This window comes from Tiliqua scincoides, chromosome 2 (genome assembly GCF_035046505.1).
Source record: "Tiliqua scincoides isolate rTilSci1 chromosome 2, rTilSci1.hap2, whole genome shotgun sequence".
Lineage (NCBI taxonomy): Eukaryota > Metazoa > Chordata > Lepidosauria > Squamata > Scincidae > Tiliqua > Tiliqua scincoides.
In genome coordinates this window covers 252,830,396-252,850,623 of record NC_089822.1, presented here as the reverse complement: position 1 = coordinate 252,850,623, position 20,228 = coordinate 252,830,396, and the positions used below count along the sequence as shown (strand labels likewise).

The window sequence follows — 20,228 nt, the reverse complement described above, 5'->3', positions numbered from 1 at the left end:
GTTCATGGAAAAAGCAATTTGGAGTACTGTAGATAAATAGGCAGGAGACACACCTACTTGCTCTTCATTAAAAAAAGAGACTAGAATACATGTGTGCATGTTAACACAGTTTGCCCCAATTGATGACAAGTTATGCAGGCCTGCTTTAGCAGAGCTTTGATAAACCGTTATTACAAAGATGAAACTTTTTCCCATCACTTTATAGCAGTGCCAGAAAAAGCTTCATCAGTTAGTAACAGTCTGCTAAAAGTACGGGACCAAGATTACAGACAGTTGCATGCACAAGAAACTACCTTATACCAAGTCAGTCTGTTTTATCTATTTTGATTTATTTAGATATTTCTATCTCATCTGTTGCAAATGCCTCGGGTGGCTAAGGAAATTGAAGGTAAAACCAAGAAAAATATCAGGTAGAAATAATAACAGAGAGCTGGTGCATAAAAATCTTTAAAATGACTATTAGTGAAAAAGAGAATTGAATATCATAACCTACATCAGATGCCAGTAAAAGCCTGTGAGAACAGGGCAGGCTTCACCTGCTGTGATAACAGGTGCCAGGCATGCTCACTGGCAGCCGCTCTCCAAGGGGTTTTTCTAGCCTTGTTTCCTGAAATCCTTTTAGCTGGAGATGCAAGGAATGGAGCCCTGGCTCTCTTGTATGCAAAGCATCAAGCACTCCAGGATGCTGGGACTCTTCTCACTTTGACAACTGTAGAGGGGCTGCTGTTGCCAGGGCAACTGCTGTTCATCTCAAGTGAGGAGGGCAGTGGTAGATTAGACCTTCGCTCCATTTTTGTGCCTACCGTCAGTTTCCCGTTTCCATTTGACTTGTGCGAAGGAACAAATTGAGAACAGCAAGTTTCGGCAATGAAGTTTAGACTCCTGGAATGCAGCTGGTTCAAGCACCTTGCATTGGGGAAGTAATGGGTTCCTTTCATGTTTGACAGCTTGTACGATCACCCAAGTGGTGAACATTTCCCCAAACCGATTGAAGAGAAGATGAAAGAGCAGGATGAAAGGATGATCTAATTATATATCTGTATTTATAGACATAGGTATCTATTTTCTGATTGCAGTCAGGTCATGATAGATCATGTCACAGTTTTTCCACTTCTTAGTTCAACTTTCTTTTAAAGATGCATCAGGATTTATCTTGTTGCAAAGTATGGTGAGAGAGCAGACAAAGAAATAGAATACAACAGGAAGTGCTACAGGGCTAACTTGGTAGTCAGTGTCTAATTAAGCACTGAATTGGACATTGGGTTGTCAACTTACTTACTGGCTCTGCTTCTGTGCCTTGAACAGCAGCCTGCTCCCCAGATACTGGAGTTACTGGATACACCTCCTTTATCTCCATCCTAAGGAAAAGTCATGCAATTGACTTTTCTGTATCAGGCTACTGTTAACAGCACAAGAGCGGGGCTAGGAAAAAAAGTTGGCAAACCTAATTGGCAGAGGTACCAGGTTGCAAGATACCAGGTTGCAAACCAGAGATGACTTGTTACCTTTACATCTCCAGCTGGAGCTGTGGCACCTCCCATTTGGTTTCTGGCTGGATTCTTTTGTTCACTTCTGCCCTTGCCTGCTGTGCAGCAAGATAAAGGCCTTGTTTGTTTTAGCATGTGGAGGAAAGAGACCAGCGGCAGGACCTAAAAATAAAGAAGTTGTAGCAGTGGGAACATCTACTGCTGCTACTGCAGGAGCAGGATGAAAGAAAAAAGTTCCAGCCTGGCAACCCTTTACATTGGGACATCAAAAAAAGAATTTTTATCTGCTTCATCAGACTCAGATTTCATCAGCCAGATAATAGACTTGTTTGATACTGTGGCTACAAGTTTGGCACTCTTGCACAAGAGGCTATACCTGCATACAGGTATGCACCACATAGTGACATTTCTGGCGAACGAGCGAACACATATATGACAGTGGTCCTTCTGGGCTAGCTTCCTTAAGCCCTTCCTTGCCGGCTTAACTGGTCATGCACTTTCCATGCATTCTCCATTTGCACTTTATCAGGAATAACCCCAGCTAACTGTGTTCCTTCCTGCCTTCCGGTTCAGCAAAGCATTCTGGAGTGCGACCTGGCTACCATTAGCGGTTTTCAATGAATGTGAATCATGATGGGGTTTGCGGAATGTATCCTCGTCATTAAGTGATGCATATGTGTGCATCACAGAAGTGGGAATCCTGGAAGATTAGGGTTCCACTTCCATGGTGCATATGGGTGTTGCCCCTTGTACAAGAGCACTAAATGTGTTGCTGTTTGGTTGCAGCCAAAAATTGCACAGGCGTCAGGGAAGTGAGCATGGTCCTGTACCCTCTTCTATGCCTTGAGAACCAAGCGAAGGACTTCCAAGATTGTCTCCCCCCTCCCCCCACCAAAAATGAATGACTTCAAATCAGAAGTGGGGTTGAATCCTAGTGAATCACATGTTTGGGACAAGAATCTGTGCTTCTGGTTCTATAAAACCTGCGCTCTTTACAGAACCTGAAACCAACCTGTATTTAATTGTGAAAATTTCACCATGATTGTTTATGATTTATTTCTTTATAACCAAAGTTCTCCAGATGGCTAACAACAGCAGTTCAAAACAACAACAACATACAAATACACAACATCAGACTACAAACCGCATTGGTGGTTTCCATTGGTGACAACACACTGGCTAATCATGAACTTCCAAAATGCATAACTTGCCTCTATCAACCGGAAGGTCTTTTTCCATGTTCATTTTAACTAGAAAATGATTTGATCTCTAGCTACGAGATATTTTGTAAAGAATTGCTTCACATATTTCCAATTTTCCTTAGTAAAGGGAAATGTTTCCCCCCCCTCCAGCATTTTAGGTAGCTGCAAGTCAAGCAGGGAATTCTGAATGTGAGTGATAGAATCATATGAGAAGGCATCTGTATTTTCAGCATGAATGTGGCAAAAATATTTTAGTGGATGCAACAAGGTTGGTGGGATCTGGAACGGCTGTTTATCATACCTTTTCCTTGCCTCAGCAGTTCTGAAGTGGAGAGAAACTATCCAGGCAGAGAGACATTCTTCTTGTAGGGAAAGTGGTACACTGATTGGATGGCGGCTGATAGAGCTGACTGCTGATACAGCTGCTTGCTGCAAAGTGAAAACATGGCCTTATTTTGTTTTTTTTCCCTGTGGTGTGGTCATTGATGGTGAACAAGAAGTGCTGGCTTAATGGGTAATTCAGTTGCTCCCTATGTAAAACCGCCTTGGAATGCAAGCCACCTCCTCCTCCCTGGGTAGGATCTGGAACCAGTTTTGCCCATTTGTGCCAGAATGTGCAGGAGAAGCATTGGAAGCGTGCCACTTTAGAAGGACACGGGAGGGGAGACTGGAAGGGGAGCAGGCAGCAGGGAGATTGTAAGCTGCTGAAGCTACATGGGTCTGAATCAACCCATCCACCCTTTAGCCACGGGCACACAGTTGTCCTTGCAGGCATGCATGTGCTATTTTTTTAAAAAATGAACACTTCATTTTTAAAGTGAAAAACAGGTGAAGGGGAAAATGACTGCCCATTGCTTTTGTAGTGACTGGCTAGAAAGCAGTCTCTTCTCCCGCAGTGTGATCTGTTCACTGCTAGCTGATCCGTGATAATTTTGTTATTTATTTACCAAATTCTCTACCACTTTTTAAAAGTGCAGTGTGCAAGACAGTGCACAGCAATGGTGATAAAAGCCAGAATTTACAGCCAGGGATGCTTCTTATTTCATCAGCAACCAGATCTGCTGGGGTTGGAGTCTGTTGTCGGGGGTCTTGGCTAAACTTGGTGTCTATTAAGTCGTCTTTGCCTGCTCAGGGCTGGAGTTGTCTTCTTTCAAACCTGTTTGGTTGTCATGCTTCCCGAGCAAGAAGCTCTGGGAAAAGGGCTAAGGGCCTGTGGCAAGGAATTCTCAGCACTCTCACCAAACGACGGTCCCCCCAGGTCTTTGGGAGGGCTTTGCAGGAAAGTCTTAAACTGGCATCAAGAATGTTTGAATTGGATGCGTGGATGTGTTTCGAGGAGGAGGAAGGCTCAGAACTCAGAATCTCTTTTTTATGTTTGTTTAAAATGTTTACTGCTGCCCGATCATGCAAAACCCTTAAGGAACAATTAAAAGACTTGCCTGCTGCAAATGCAACCCCAGGTCATTTGTCTCCTGCAGGGAGGTGTGATGACGTTCTGCTCTATAGGCTATTTAATCTAATGGTTAATTTACTGTTGGCAGCCAGTCAGGACTGTGGGGCATCCACTGAGCTTTGCAGCTCTCCAGGGCAGGCCAGTTAAGCTGGGCTGGCACTGGGATCCCAGCTGCCTTGCATTCTTGCCGCATAGCTGGGATTCTGGACCTTCCTTGCCCCTTCACTGCATTTTGTCTTTTCTCCCGGAATGCAGAGGCCCTCAGAGATAACTGGGTTGCAGAGGGTTAAAAAAACCAGCTGGGCAAAATGAGGACACCTTCAACTGCTGACCGAAAACTAAGGAAAGGGGCTGCAGAAACACCCCACTTAGTTATGCGCCAGCCATTCCTACTACACTAGAAACTCTTTAATCCTGATCAGGCTTAAAATAATCTAGACTTTAGTCCCCAAACATGTTTCTCATGTTAGAGCTCAGCCCAGGAGCACCACTGCAGATTTCTGCAGAGGTACTAGCAAAAGAGATTCAGCGGTGGATCAGAAACACAGGGGAGTTTCCCAGCAAAGGTCTTGGATATATTCAGTCTTCTGTTCCTTTTTTTCTCTTTGCAATTTAATCTTGTATTTTTAGAAACTTTTGTTGTGGCTACTTTTCCAAGTCACAATAGTCAGAGATATAGATGCAGCTGAGGAATGGTGATCTTAGTCACACAGAGAAGGGTGCTTTGTCTCCCTGATTTCGCTGAATGACTCCTCTCAGCCCCAGGGCATGAGGAAACAGTAACAAAAGAGTGCCTCTGAGCATGTGAATGTATTTTTCTTGCTTTACTGAGTACATCTTACACATCTGGAACGAAGATGGCAGGCTGAGGGTATCAGTATGCAGAGTTGCTGAGAAGGCATGATCTCCCTGATACATCCATTTTTTCTCTCCTTATATCCCTGCAGATTCTGCCCCACTTCTGTAATGGCCCTGCAGTTTCTCACAGCCCCTAGGTCCTTGCCTGACCCCCCAATCTGGTTCTTAATGACTGAGCTTTTCCAATCCTGAAGAGTGGCTGTCCTTACAGTTCTTGCGTTATAGCTCCCTGTTGGGATCTTGGTCTGTGTCATAGGATTTATCCTCCCTACAGGGTGCAGTGGGGTGCCCGATCAATGCCTTGATTCATCCCCTTTCTCCTTAACGTTGGCACCCCCCATTATGGCCTGTCAGCTGCCTTTTACTAGCCTTTAGATCAAGGCAGCTGTTAGGAGGGACATTCCAGCAAAGGATTATGGGAGCAGCTGGCCTACAGCCCTTTCACACCCACGCATGCTCCCCCCCAACCTACTGGTTAGGGAAAAGTGGAGGGGAGGGGGACTGGTTCCTAGGAAACAGAAGATTTAGCTTCTTGTGTCTGTTTCTCAGGGTTACTGCTGAGAGCAGTGGGGTCGTCACTTGCGGTCCTCCTCACAATAAGAGGGTATTGTCCACAAGCAAGGGAGTTTGGCCTGGGAATGTTTTATGGAGAAGCACATTTTGAAGTACCCAGTATCTCCTCCGGGCTGATGTTTCAAATCAGCTGTTCAGCCTCATTAGCAGGCTATCCAAGTCACTCATTAACCGCAAGGATTGTCCTTGTGCTTTTGGAATACTGTCAGTGCATTTCCAGAGAGTGGTGCCAGGACTAGGGTCTGTCTGGATGCCACAAGACTGAGCAACGAGCATGGATGCATGAGCACACTCGGGGCCAGTGAGTCTAAAGTCTCCATCTGATTAAAGAAGTGCATACTCCCCTTCCTTGGTTTTGAGTGTTAAATTTCCTTCATCAGGGGTGGGGTGGTGACATTCATCCACGCTGCATCTGTAGATGTAGTTGGTGTAGTGGTTCTGGTATTGGACTTTGACTTGGAAGATCTAGGTTCAAATCCCCGCTCAGCTATGAAGCTTCCTGAGTGCCCTTGGGCCAGTCACTATTTCTCAACCTCACCTACCTTGCAGGGTTGTTGCAAGGACTAAAAGGAGGGCAGGAACCATGTACTCCATATTGAGCTCTCTGGTGGAAGAGCGATAGAAACATGTGGAAAATAAATAAATAAATAAATAAATGTAGTGCCAAACCTACCTTAAAATACATTCAGTGCTGCATGTAGACGTGTACCATTCAGGAAAGTCACCCAGACATGAAAGAAGGGACCACTATGTGAGCACATACATCCTTGATTCAAACCTGGAGGCAGGTTTGTAAAAGTATCATCTGAACTGACTCCCTGAAGATGAAAACATTATTCTGAATTGTCAGGAAATGCCTGTTTTTAAGGTAGTGTTTCATAATGCTTTTGGGACAGTGTAATAGGGATGCACCGAGCCCAGAAGCAGCCTCCACATTATCATATTTCTTGAAATTGCTCAATGAGGGTCTTAGACAAAGGTCTCGCTTTATCACCTGGGGTCCTTGAACTGCTGATGACATAGATCAACAGAGCTGGGATGCTTTCCGAAAGGCAGTCAATTGACTACATTTGATCTGTCAATTATTGTCAATGGTAAAAATATTATCAAATAATTCACGAAGCCGCGAATGCCCTTGCCTAGGTGCAGGTCTTGCTTTTTTAGACTGCATCCAACAGCAAATACAGGAGAGAGGACTTCTTCCTCTTTACCTCTTACTCCTTACTCTTAGCATAAGTACACTTGAAAAGCAAGCTCCTGATGTTGCAGGCAACTACACGTTTTTAAAATCTTAAGGGCTACTTTGTTTCTTGAAAAGGGAGAGGCAGTGGCATAACTAGAGAGGATGCAAAACACTAAGTTTTGCAGGGAGCCTCACAGTGGTATACAAGCGGCCCCTCCCCTTCAGAGCCATTCTGGGCAGTGGACAGCAAAACAGAAGTATTTGCCTCTGTTTTGCTTCCACCACCCAGAATTGCTCTGAAGTGGGAGGGGCTGCTTGTATACCACTGTGAGGCTCCCTGCAAAACTTAGTGCTTTGCACCTTCTCTAGCTATGCCACTCTGGAGAGGGGTAGAGAAGCATTTGGTGAAAAAGGGACTTAATCCTTTTCCAACTCACAACCCACTTTTCTGACTTCAGGGTTCTAAGAACATGTTTGGAAATCTGAAGTAGAAAATGGCAGGTGTGTTCCCTCTCCTTCCTTTGCTTGCATCACCCCTTCTTGAAGCTGCTTTTCCTTAAATCTAGCAGCCACCAGTGGCAAAACCTTCTATTTGCCTGTGATATCAGTTTTGTCCTCCCCTTGTAACATGTAGTCTAATTGTTCAATTACATTTTTAAAAACAAAAAGAGCAACTGTTTTAGCTGTCCAAGAAGGTCCAAGATAAAAACAAAATTCTACCTATCTCTCACATTTACATGGTCTTGTTAGTTATGTGCAATCATCATGCAGTCATCTGTTTTGGTACCTGTTTTGGTGAGCCACTGTGAGATACAGGAAGCTGGACTAGATGTCCCTATGGCCTGATCCAGCAGGGCTGGGCTGCCATCCTGCCTGCACTTTGGCTGCCTGACCCATTGAATGGAAACCTAGATGGCTTTAACAAAGCAGTAGGCAACTACGTCTAGGTCTATTGGTGACTATTAACCATGCCATACAAGTGATTCAGAGGCATACTAGGTATACTAGGGGTGACAACCTCCATTTTGCAATGGATCAGTTGAGATGATCGTGAGTGAGACCATGGACCATGGGACTTGGGGGGCCATAGCCCTCACTTTCCTCCAGGAGGTGGCTCAGCCTCCGTCCGCACCAGCTGTGTTGTAACATCAGCTGCCACCTTAACTGTGAGAACCACACTTTCGGTGTCACAGTCCGGCTGCGATTGTACCTGTGTGAATTCTCCAGCTGCACTTGTGTATTCCATTCAAGCCAGTGGTAGCCTTCCATGAGGCACAGAGAACAATGGAAATCCACCAAACAGGTAGACAGGCTTGGCTGCAGTCAGCACAAGTGGGGTTCAGCCAGCCAGCCAGCCAGGGGCGAGTTAGAAGTCACCTCCTGAGGCCTGCTTGAGGTAGGAAGCAAAGAGTGCTTCATCTTTGCTGGGCTATCTCTGGGGTATATCTCTATCAGTGCAATCCATGCATGTCAACTCAGAAGTAAGTTCTATTGTGTTCAGTGGGGTTTACTCCCAGGAAAGTGTGCACAGGACTGCAGCCTGTCAAAGGTGGAGGTGACAGGACTGGGAGAAATCAGCCTCACCAATTGTTCTTTGTAAGTAAAGTTCGGAATCAAAGCATTTGGGAGTTTTAAATTCTCTAGGCTTTCCCTCCGGCAAAAGTGCAGTATTGCTGAGCCTCTTCTTTTAAATCAAAGCAAACTAATTGATCAGCAAAGAGACAGCTTTGCTTTTTACCTTCCAACTACCCAGCCACCCACCCCCTTTTCTACAGTTGGAGAATTTTCAGTTCTGAAGGCGTTCCCTTTAATGCTTTTCTTCTGTTTCAAAGTAAAATGAAAGAGGTGAAACAGCCCCCTACAATTTCAGCCTCCAAAGCTTTGGCTCTTCAGATCCCCCTGTAGATTCCATGTCACTGCAGATCCACTCTATTTATACATGTTCTGTTTGTGTACGCAGCCTATGAATAAAGCCTTCCTGCCCCTTTGCATTCCAGGTTGTTGGGGGAAGAGGATGAGGTTGAAATGCATTCATAAGCCCAGCTGCATAAACACCTTAGCTTTACATTGCCTGATGCAACAGCTGTTTAGGCATTTCCAGAGAGGAACAGAATTGGGGTGAGGGTGGTGCAGACAGGGTTTCTTCAGCTCTGGAGTTGGGGTGGCAGTGAGTCTATTGCGCATGCCCAGTCCACTTTCCTGTGCCTGATCCACCTGCATGAAACAGTAAGGCCATCTGTATTTTATTTATGTTTTAATCACTGTATTTACCATATTTTTTGCTCCATAAGACGCACCTGACCATAAGACACACCTAGTTTTTAGAGGAGGAAAACAGGAAAAAAAAATATTCTGAACCAAATAGTGTAATAAAATATTTAATGAACTATAACAGAATAACATTTGAACCATGTAAAGTGAACAGCAGTCAATAGTGGCATTAAGAACCATTATCACTGCCATTAACAAATGGAGAGACTTAAAGGTTTGAGTACTCTAGTTTTCTGGAAACCCCAAGAAATCATCATCACTAGAGTCAGAATTTATGAAGCTCACAAAAGCAGGTGCACACAAATAGGGATCACATTATCTTTCTGCTACAATGATGTTCTGCCAAATCCCAATCCACTGGGCCTTGTGCCCGCTTAAGGCTGATCAGTCCCCCTTGTGCAACTCACCAGTGCAGCAAGCAAAAGTGAGTCCAGTTCCAGTCCACAGATGCCAAGTAAATCAGTCCCATCAATCAGAGTTGCCAAATCAGAGCCCAGAACCAATAAGCCAAATTACAGTCCAAGGTCAGTCAAATCCATCAGGGTATCCAAGTCCAGTCACAATCCACAGTCAGATTCCAAATTCAATAAACCCAGCCAGTCTCCTCTCCTACCTCCAACCTGCACTCCTTCAAAACCCACAAACCCTTTCTGCCTCAGGTACTCCTTATATCCCTGAGGGCCCTATTGCTTTCCAGTGGCTGCAGCTGTGCAGCACACTCTGCTGAATACCCAGGCCTTACCCTTAAAGGGGCCACTGCTGACACCACATCTACCTCCTCGCCAGTTCTTCCATGATTCCAATACAAATGAACAAGTGGAAAGTCCAACCACAACTTGAATTCTCAAGACACAACAAACCTCTGGATTTATGGTGAGAACCGAGCCTTACCTGGGGCTTGTGCAATAAGCAAACACTGGCATTCTGACCAAGGAGACAGTTTTTTCTTTGTGATGGGGGGGGGGGGGCTTACATTCAGATGCTGGATGAGGTGAGTGAAAGCGCCCCTCCCCTGCTGTGTGAGTGGGGGGGCAGAGCATCTGTTTGTGTAAGAGAAGGGGGCAGCCTGTGTGTGTGAGAGAGGGGGGAAAGTGTTTGTGTTGCAGAGAAGTTGTGATGCTCCAGGCTTGGGGTGGGGGGAAAGAGAAGCTGTGATGCTCCAGGCTTTGGGGGGGGGGAGAGAGGCTGTGATGCTCCAGGCTTGGGGGGGAGAGAGAGGCTTTCCTGGGAGTAAGCCCCCCTGACTCTAATGGGACTTACTTCAGAGTAGGCATGCACAGAGTAGGATTGGGCAGCGAGACTGCCACCCCACCCACGTTTTCCTGGGAGTGAGCCCCAGTGACTCTGTGACTTACTTCTGAGTAGACAAGCAGACTTGGGCAGACTGCCACCCCACCCACGCTTTCCTGGGAGTGAGCCCCACTGACTCTGAGACTTACTTCTGAGTAGCCTCTGACTGGCCGGGGAAGCAGAGCAGATTGAGCGGGCAGGGGGCGGGGCCAGGGCTGGGGCAGAGTTGTTTTTTGTTTGTTTGTTTGTTTTTTGCAGTATTCGCTCCATAAGATGCACACACTTTTCCCTCCACTTTTTTGGGGGGAAAAAGTGCGTCTTATGGAGCGAAAAATACGGTATATGCTACCTTTCCCATAGATTCAAGGCAGTTTGCATGGACAGGCTGATCTTAAACCTCATTTTTTCAATAACGTTTTTACAAGTATTGTTCCATGAGAGAGAATCATAGAAGCCTCCATTTCTCCAGATGTTTCCCATTCATAGTGTACTCTGGTCCTGACTGCACAGCTCTTGCCTTCCAAGCTTTCACTAGCACCTGCAAATCAAGCCTCAGACTAATTCTTGAGATGTTATCCATTTCTTGCCAGCTGACTCCTCCGCATTCCTTCACATTCCTCCACAGAGATACGTCAGTGGCCTCTCAGTCTCTCTCCATCTCCATCCAAGGCAGTAAATCCTGCTTAGCTACTTCAGGCAGGGTGACAGCTCAACCTCCAGACCGCACCATATCGCTGGTGCAGGTTCAGGTTGCCCCACCATAACAGTTGCTGGGGCTTGCCCTAAGGAGATCTCCAGCAACCAAAAATGCCTTGCAGGATGTTGCAGAATCTGTGCCAGCACCACTGCATTGCCACGTGGGGGTTTGGGTTGATTTGGAATAGGTGTGGTTAGATGAGGAAGGGGTAGGGCCAAAGAGGGACCAGTAAGGCTCTGTGCCCCAGGGCTGCAGAAATCTGGAGCTGCCCCTGTGGATGATCCTTTAAATCAGGGGTCTCCAAACCCCAGCCTGGGGGCCAGATGCGGCCTGTGGCAAGCCTCTATCCAGCCCATGGCCAGCCTCTTGTCCCCTGAAAGCGCCTGGCCTACTTTGCTGAACATGACTGGAACTATGCTCTGGTTGCATCTGGAGAGTGTTCTAAGGGCCAGAGAGGTTGAATGAATGAGTCCATTCATTCGTTTATTCACTCATCTAAGTTCTAATTTATTTATATAAATTTTATATTTAAATTTTTTTTTCTGGCCCTCAACACTGTGCCAGACATTTGATGCGGCCCTCAGGCCAAAAGGTTTTGAGACCCCTGGTTTAAATACCAATGTGATAAAGGATGAGCATGACCATGGCTCAATGAATGTCCTAGCTCCTCCCCCCACTATTGAGCCAATTGTGTTCACTAGGGAGGTGGGGAAGGTTATTGTGCCCCTTTATACACACTGCTGGTTCTTCTTTAAAAGTAGGACTAGCAGTGTTGGTGAAGAGAGTGGAATTCCCCTATTCCACAGTTCAGGAAACACAGAACGAAGTAGAGAGATTAGGACATGGCTGCAACATGAACACCCACATCTTTTATCAACTGGGGCTGATTCAGCACTTAAAGCCTTGTCTAAACCTAGTTTAAACTTCTTATATGGTTTCAAGGGACATTGGCTTAGCCATGTTTAGAAGAGAGTGTATATGGTGAAATGGACCAGCCCCTGATCCTACTTAGGTGGGTCTGTCTGTTCTTAGGTAATGGGATTCAAGCAACCTAGCTATGTGAAGAACTTCTGCCAATTACAGTACAAGCCTTTTGTTTGCTTACTTCTGTTCTAATAAACAGTGTCTGCCTTGGATGCTCTTAGAGCATATCTCACCAGTATTGGATTATTCAATCGACTGGATGTGATTGCCAGTTGGAAGACCTGTTCTATTAACTAGCTGCCGGGTGCCCTCTGGGGAGAAAGGCAGGTTACAAATAAAATATTAATAAATAAATAATGATAACCAGCCTTGTGACCTCCCACATGCAAGACTTGGCTTTTAGCCCTTTCCCTGTGATGTTTATGTGTCACTCTGCTGCCAGTGTGACACTCTCTTCCCTTCTGAGTGGGAAAGCGAGGACAATACCAGGATGCTGGTGACTGCTGCTTGTGGAATGTGTGTTATTCAGCACTTGGGGGGCCTGGAGAAAGTGCCTGACCCCCCCGGGAAGAGCAGGGGCTGCCCAGTCATGTTGAGTCATCCAGCCGTGGAGTCAGCTGTGCACAAGGGACACACGTGTGGTTAACAGCTCTTTTCTGCCCTTTGAAAGGCATGAAGACGCAACCGTCGGTGTGACCGGTGACCACAGAGAGCACGATGGGACCCACAGTGCTTTGCTTGCTGCTCTTGGCCTGGGTTGGTGCATCTGAGTTGGAAGAGCACTTTGATCCAGGTGAGAGAGACCATGAGTATTGCTGGGGAAGGGGTGGTGCTGCTGCTGGTAGGTGAACAATGGGACTAAAGGAATTGGATGGACTGTTCTGTTTTTGTTCACATGACCTGAAAACTTAGGTCTTCTAGGAATTGGAGCCCATTTGTCCTGAAGTAGGTGTGATGGGGCAGTCATATTTATTTATTTATGGGGGGGGGAGCCTGACTTTTCTGCCACTTGTGCAGCTTACAGACATGTTTGACTTGGGGTGCAATCCTAACCTACGCTGGAACAGGCAGGCCACAGTGGCCTGTGCTGTATCCAATGCATGGTAAGTGCAGGCTGAAGGTCAACTTGTGGTAAGGGGATATTTTTCATAGCCACTTCAGTGGGTCTACTCGGATCTGCACCAGTAAGGCTGCCCAGGCCCAGGGATTACCACAAGCTGCCACGGCTGGTCCCACCCCCCTCCTAGGCCCGATCTGCCTCCTGTTCTGCCCTCTCAAATCAATGGTAAGGTCACACCTGGAGTATTGTGTCCAGTTCTAGTCGCCACATCTTAAAAAGGACATAGTGGAAATGGAAAAGGTGCAAAAGAGAGCGACTAAGATGATTACGGGGCTGGGGCACCTTCCTTATGAGGAAAGGCTATGGCGTTTGGGCCTCTTCGGACTAGAAAAGAGGTGCCTGAGGGGAGACATGATTGAGACATACAAAATTATGCATGGGAAGGATAAAGTGGATAGAGAGATGCTCTTTACACTCTCACATAACACCAGAACCAGGGGACATCCACTAAAATTGAGTGTTGGGAGGGTTAGGACAGACAAAAGAAAATATTTATTTACTCGGCGTGTGGTTGGTCTGTGGAACTCCTTGCCACAGGATGTGGTGATGGCATCTGGCCTGGATGCCTTTAAAAGGAGATTGGACAAGTTTCTGGAGGAAAAATCCATCACGGGTTACAAGCCATGATGTGTCTGTGCAACCTCCTGATTTTAGAAATGGGCTATGTCAGAATGCCAGATGCAAGGGAGGGCACCAGGATGAGGTCTCTTGTTATCTGGTGTGCTCCCTGGGGCATTTGGTGGGCCGCTATGAGATACAGGAAGCTGGACTAGATGGGCCTATGGCCTCATCCAGTGGGGCTGTTCTTATGTTCTCTCCTGCCCCCAAACACCCTTCCTTACCTCCGTTCTGCCCTTTCACTACCCTCTCCCCCTGCCTACGCTGGCCTGCCTGGGCTGACACAAATGCACCTCATCTGGGGCTGGGTCACTGGGAGCTGGTGCAGGCCTCCACGCTGAGCCAGCTGACTCTTGAGTTGGCACAAATATTTATGTTTGTGACACTTGGCACAGGGGGCCTGTGCCAGCTGGAGTGCTCATTCGGACTGCTCTGTTATTTATTTATTTATTAGATTTGTATCCCGCCTTTCTCCCCGAAGGACACCCCGAAGGCGGCTGTTAATTTGCTTTCAGTCACAGTGGGGGTGGTTTACACACGTAGGTCTTAGGCTTGGAAATAAAGCCCAAAGCTCCTTCACCTCATGCCTGATATCTGCTGAGGTTCTGGCCTGGCTTTGTCAGTGGGGCAAAGAGCAGGCCTTCCTTGGGAGGTCCTGCTCCCCAGACCGTGTCTAAGAGCTGAACAGAATAACAAAGTCCTTGTCGGGAGGACAGAGTTTTGCCTCTTCCCACAGGCAGCTCTTCTGTTGTTTGTGTGTGTGCCCCCTACCCAAGGGATGAGGGGGTTGTCTGATTCTTATTTAAACGGGCATTTGGGTGAGGGAAGCTGAACCCTCAGTTACCTCAACACTTTCCTTTCAACCTCTCTTCCAAAGCAGAAGGGAGCCAGATATGTGAGGGGGGAGGAGAGGGTTATAAGGAGATAAGGCAGGGAAGGGTCTGCTCTCCTCACCCTTTCAAATGCTAAAATTTCAGTAGGTGAGTGGGGCAGATTTTGTTTTAAAAATGGCTCCCCTCCTGCCTCCACTTGAACTTTTGTCAGGGCTCTGCTCTAACTTCAGACTTGATACCTAGAGTCTGTGAAGTAAAGACAAGTGCCTTGGGATATGGCCCCACAGGTTCATAGTTAGGTAGCTGGACATCTAGCATGGATAGCACTGCTTCCAGTCAGGCTTGGTTCTGACATCTCTGTTCAGGAATTCAGCATGGAAAAGCAGGCCTCGATGTCAGTGGGAATGACATGGAATCACCAAAGGATAAACAGATAGAGTTGATAAAGGTGCACAGAAATAATGAACTTAAATAGAATTCTTGTAAAGTGTGCAAAATGCCTTGAGTTTTGTAGAACTCTTCAGGGGGAACAGAGCATTTTATTCTGCAGTGACTGCAGACCAAGGCTACGATCCTCTCCACGCTTTCCTGGGAGTAAGCCCCACTGAATGCAACGGGACTTACTTCTGAGTAGGTACGCATAGGATTGCACTGTAAGCACACTTGGGGATCAGGGCCTGGTCTGACGGCACAAGGCATAGCGTCCCTTGGTCTGGGTCCAGTCAGGGCCTGCACAGGATGTTGGCTAAATATGCAAAGTGGCCCTGGATAAAAAGCAGGCGATCAAATAAATATGCAGAGTAAGTTCTTTGTGAGCAAACCCTGCTGAACACAGTGGAATGTGCTTCTAAGAAAACATGCACAAGTCTGGGCTATACAACTTCAGTTCAATAACAATCTGTAAAATTGCCCACACAACATATGTGACATTACCACTTTTATCTGTCATTATTGTCTAACTGGCCAGACTTTGACAATAAGTGTTTACAGAGCCAGTCCCTTCCCTTGCTCCCGGGTGAGTCTCCTTAACCACCTGGTTCAGGGACAGGGAGTATTGTCTGAACTGTTCGTATTTCGAATGCTTGGTGGGATTATCTGTTTGCATTGCCTACCCCACCCCCTACAATTAAAGAAACACACTTGGGAGGGGTCACGATGTACACACTCTACAGTCGCACACACCTTTAATTGCAAGGGGCTGGCTAGATGGCAAAGTATTGTCTCTGCTGGCCCTCTGGTTGTTTGCACATGCTTGACAAGGCTTCAGGCAGGTTTTATAGCATTCCAGACAGTATACGTTTGCTGACTTGAAAGCTTGTGGAATATTTAATGCCTAGCCTGGCTCCTGTCAAGGACGTCCCATCCTCCCTCCTCCCCTCAAGTGGCATTGCCTTGAAAGTTCCTTTGTGCAAGAATTAGAAGTAAAGAAAACAATTATTGAACAATTTTATCAGGTATTATATGGGAGAAAAAATAAAGAACACCAGAAACAAACAGAATATCTGAAGAAAAATAATAGCATTAAAATTTCAGCTGATCAAAAGAATCTATTGGAAAATACAATTACTATAAATGAAATAACAGAGGCAATCAAAAGGCAAAAACTCCAAAAAATGCCAGGCCCTGATGGATTACCAGCCGAATATTGTAAGAAATTTGAAGAAGTACTGTTGTTGCCATTCAAAAAAGTGATTGATGATATATGGGAGACTGGAGAAATACCAATCTCATGGAAGGAAGGAACAATTACTTTGATACATAAATCAGACACAGATGAAAAAGAAATTAAAAACTATAGACCTATTTTGCTTTTAAATACAGATTATAAAATTTTTGCTTCAATTTTAGCTACAAGATTTTAAAAAAATACTAAATCAAATAATTAAAGAAGATCAAAGTGGTTTTTTTTACCAAAAAGACAATTGAAAAACAATGTGAAAACTATAATAAACATATTGGAATTTTTTGAAGCGCATCCAGATAAGAAATTAGCCCTCATGTTTTTAGATGCCCAGAAAGCCTTTGACAATTTACATTGGGACTTTATGATTAACTGTCTTCAAGAATTACATTTTGGTCCAAAATTTATTAAGATGATACAAGGAATATATTCAGATCAAAAAGCAAAGATAAGAGTAAATGGAGAATTGATAAGAGAGATCAACATTCAACAAGGAGTAAGACAAGGTTGTCCGCTTTCACCACTATTGTTTATTTTGACACTAGAAATGTTGAATAATGTAATAAGAGAAGATAACAGGATGAAACTGCTTAAAATTAAAACTGAAGAATGCAAATTACAAGCGTTTGCAGATGATTTGGTATTTATCTTGGAAGATCCACTTAACTCCATAGAATTTTTGATAGAAGACTTAAAAGAATATGGGGAAGTGGCAAGTTAAAAAATAAATTACCAGAAGACCAAAATGATACTTAAAAATATAAAAGACAATGATATAGAACAATTAAAAGAATTTGGACTAACAAAGTAAAATATCTAGGAATTATAATTACCAAAAAGACAAGTACATTAATGGAAGACAACTATATCAAATTAATGAAAGAAATAAAAAAAGATTTGGAGAAATATAATAAACTGCAATTATCCCTAATGGGAAGAATAGCTCTATTGAAAATGAAAATATTACCAAAATTAATGTTTTTATTCCAGACTATTCTGATTATTTTGAAGAGAACTTTTTTTGAAGAAATGAATAAAATTACTACAGAATTCATCTGGCAAACCAAGAATAAGACAGAAATTACTTCAAGAGGATAAAAAAAGAGCAGGATTTGGATTACCAGACTGGGAATTATATTATCAAGCGGCAGCCCTAAACTGGATAAAAGACTGGGGACTCGTACCAAATTCCAAAATTTTAATTTTAGAAGCACTTGATTTACAAATAGGCTGGCGCACATTCCTGTTTTATGATAAAGTCAAACAGCATGGATATTTTAGACAACCCATTTTAAGAAGATCATCCAGATAAAATACAAGATATACTCTAAATTACCCAGATGGATAAAACCGCTTGAAATAGCAACTAATCTGAACTGGATTAAAAAAGACCAAAATAAATCATATAACGATCTGTTGAATATTAAAGGACAGATCTTAAGTAAGTTTGAGTTAGAAGAGAAAGGAATAAAATTGGACTGGTGGAATGAAATGCAAATAAGAACAAGATTACGAGAAGACCAAAAAATAGGTTTTTATGAAGAAGATATAAGTTTTGATAAAATATTTTTGATTGATGAGGGGAAATATATATATTTAAAAATGTACAATTTTCTCCTGGAGATAAGAATGGAGGACAAAATAGTTAAAGATGCAATGGTGTGCTGGGCAAAAATTTTTGGATATAATATATCGATGGACGACTGGAAACAAATTTGGAATATAAATATTAAGATAACTAAAGCAGTGTCTTTTAAAGAGAATTTATATAAAATGTTTTATAAATGGTAACTCCAGAGAAATTAGCAAAAATGTATTCTGGGTCATCAAATAAGTGCTGGAAATGTAAAGAGGTTGAAGGAACCTTTTATCATATGTGGTGGACATGTGAAAAAGCAAAGAAATACTGGAAAATGATACATAAATTCTTGCAAGAGATATTGAATTGTGTATTACCATTCAAACCAGAAATATTCCTCCTAAATGTGACATCAGAAAGACCAATATAGAATAGAATATAACTTTATTACAGTCCTAAGACCAGCCACATATAAAGTATCAAAATATAGAAAATACCTTATTGTACATATTGATACAGCGGCAAGAATACTGTTTGCGCAAAATTGGAAATCTACAGATGTGCCAACTAGAGAAAATTTAATAGACAAAATTTATGAAAAAGCAGAAATGGAAGTTTTAACAGAAAGAATGAAAGAGAGATTTAGGTAGACTAAGAAAATATTGGAGCCTTTTTATGATTGGATAATTTTAGTTAGACAATACCGAGTGTTTAGATAAATTTAAATTTTTATAATGGCAAATATGATAGCTTTTATATTGAAGATTATTGTGTTTTTTCCAGTCGTTTGATTGCTTTTCTTTTTCTTTCTTTTTTTTAAATAATGCATGTTGTAATCTAGGGCCATATCCTTATGTGTAACCTGTGTAGCACCTGCTCAAAGTCTAACCCATTTTCCTCACCTGTATCTGTAATAAATAAATAAATAAATAAATAAATAAATAAATAAAATACTTAATTAAAAAAAAAGTTCCTTTGTGCAAATCTAGGGTGCCCTCTGGTGGAGTCACTGGCATGCTTGTTCAATACTCAATATCTGTGTTTTGCTTTGTACAGGTAGCAAAACAGCCTCTTTCTAGGTCAGTGGATCATGGCTGTTAGAAGCCCACAGACCACTGAGGCAAATATTGGAATTGTTGTGGACCACATGCAGTGCCATCTGTGAGCAGTCTGTTTTCTGCCCTCTGTAATGGTCCATGGGGGAGCATCTCCAAAGTGAGCACTCCCCCATGGACAACTAGAGAGGACTGAGAATAGACTACTCGCAGTCAACACTTCAGTGCTGGTTGTGGACACCTGTTCTCAGCCCGCTCTGGTGATCTGGTGGTCCGTGCTTGCTCAGCAAGACACTGGGAGTGATCAGTGGTGATTTTTTTTCTTGAGACCTTGCAAACCTCTTCTCAGGGTCTTGTGGACCACCTGTGATCCACAGACCACAGGTTGGGAACCAGTGTTCTAGGTGCATGAGGTTTCTGCTTAGTGGTGGACTAACGCCATACCTTTCCAGGGCCCAGTCCTATCCAATTTTCCAGTTCCAGTGCAGCCATGCCAATGGGGCATGCACTGTGGCCTGTGGTGGGGAGGCAGACACAGAGACCTCCTCAAGAGATGGGAACATTTGTTCCTTTACCTCAGGATTGCATTCAGGTTGCACCAGTACTGGAAAGTTGGATAAGATTGAGCCCTTATTTATGTATTGAGAAATTTGGCTTTCAAAAAACAATTGGTTCCTCTCAACTGGGTTGGAGGAAGTAAGGCATTTAAAAGTGTACCTTGCAACAAGTCCAATAATATTTAAAGAACTTGGATTTTTAAAAGCCTGAGGCTAGAAACAGGAAGTGGCAGTAGCAGTTCTTAAAATTATTTTTTTATTGACTACTGGGGTTTTTTTCTTCTTCACAATTCGATTTTGTTATGTTTGATTTTACAATGCTGCCTTTGGCATTGTTTTGATAGCAGGAAGGGAGGGTATAAATGTATTTATGACCACAGTTATAACTATGAACACTGTGGGGTGGATAGAGGAAGGAAAAAATGCCTCCCTCTCATGTAAAACTAGAATTCAGGTTACCCAATGAATCTGATTGGCAGTAAATTCAGGGCCTTCAGAATTTATTTACTAAAAATATTTCTATTCTCCCCCCCCATCTCCCCTTGCAAACAAGGTGTCCCCCTGGCTTACAGATGTTCAATATAAAAATGCAAAGTATAACAACTGCCTTTAACAGTAAATTAATTGCATTTAGGTACTTTTGTAGAGTGGTTACCGGGAAGAGTTCAAAGCCAAAAGTCCTGGCAATGTCCATTGTTTCAGATGACTCTAAAAGGGGATTCGACAAATTCAGGGACCATACAGCCATCAATGGCTATTAGCCACGATAGCAAAACAGATTCCATATTTGGAAGCAGCAAACCTCTGAATTATGAGATCTGGGGGGGAGGGCCATCACCTTTGTGCC

At 43.9% G+C, this 20,228-nt stretch overlaps 1 protein-coding gene across 2 annotated transcripts in view; it reads left to right on the top strand.

Moving 5' to 3' along the window:
* DDR1 (discoidin domain receptor tyrosine kinase 1) overlaps positions 1–20,228 on the top strand; it is a 61,768-nt gene that overhangs the window by 17,027 nt on the left and 24,513 nt on the right. For both annotated transcript variants that reach the window (XM_066613912.1, XM_066613913.1), the window contains exon 2: positions 12,609–12,731. In XM_066613912.1, the coding sequence (XP_066470009.1) occupies positions 12,656–12,731 (76 nt within the window). In that variant the 5' untranslated portion in view covers positions 12,609–12,655. The remainder of the gene's footprint in view (positions 1–12,608; positions 12,732–20,228) is intronic.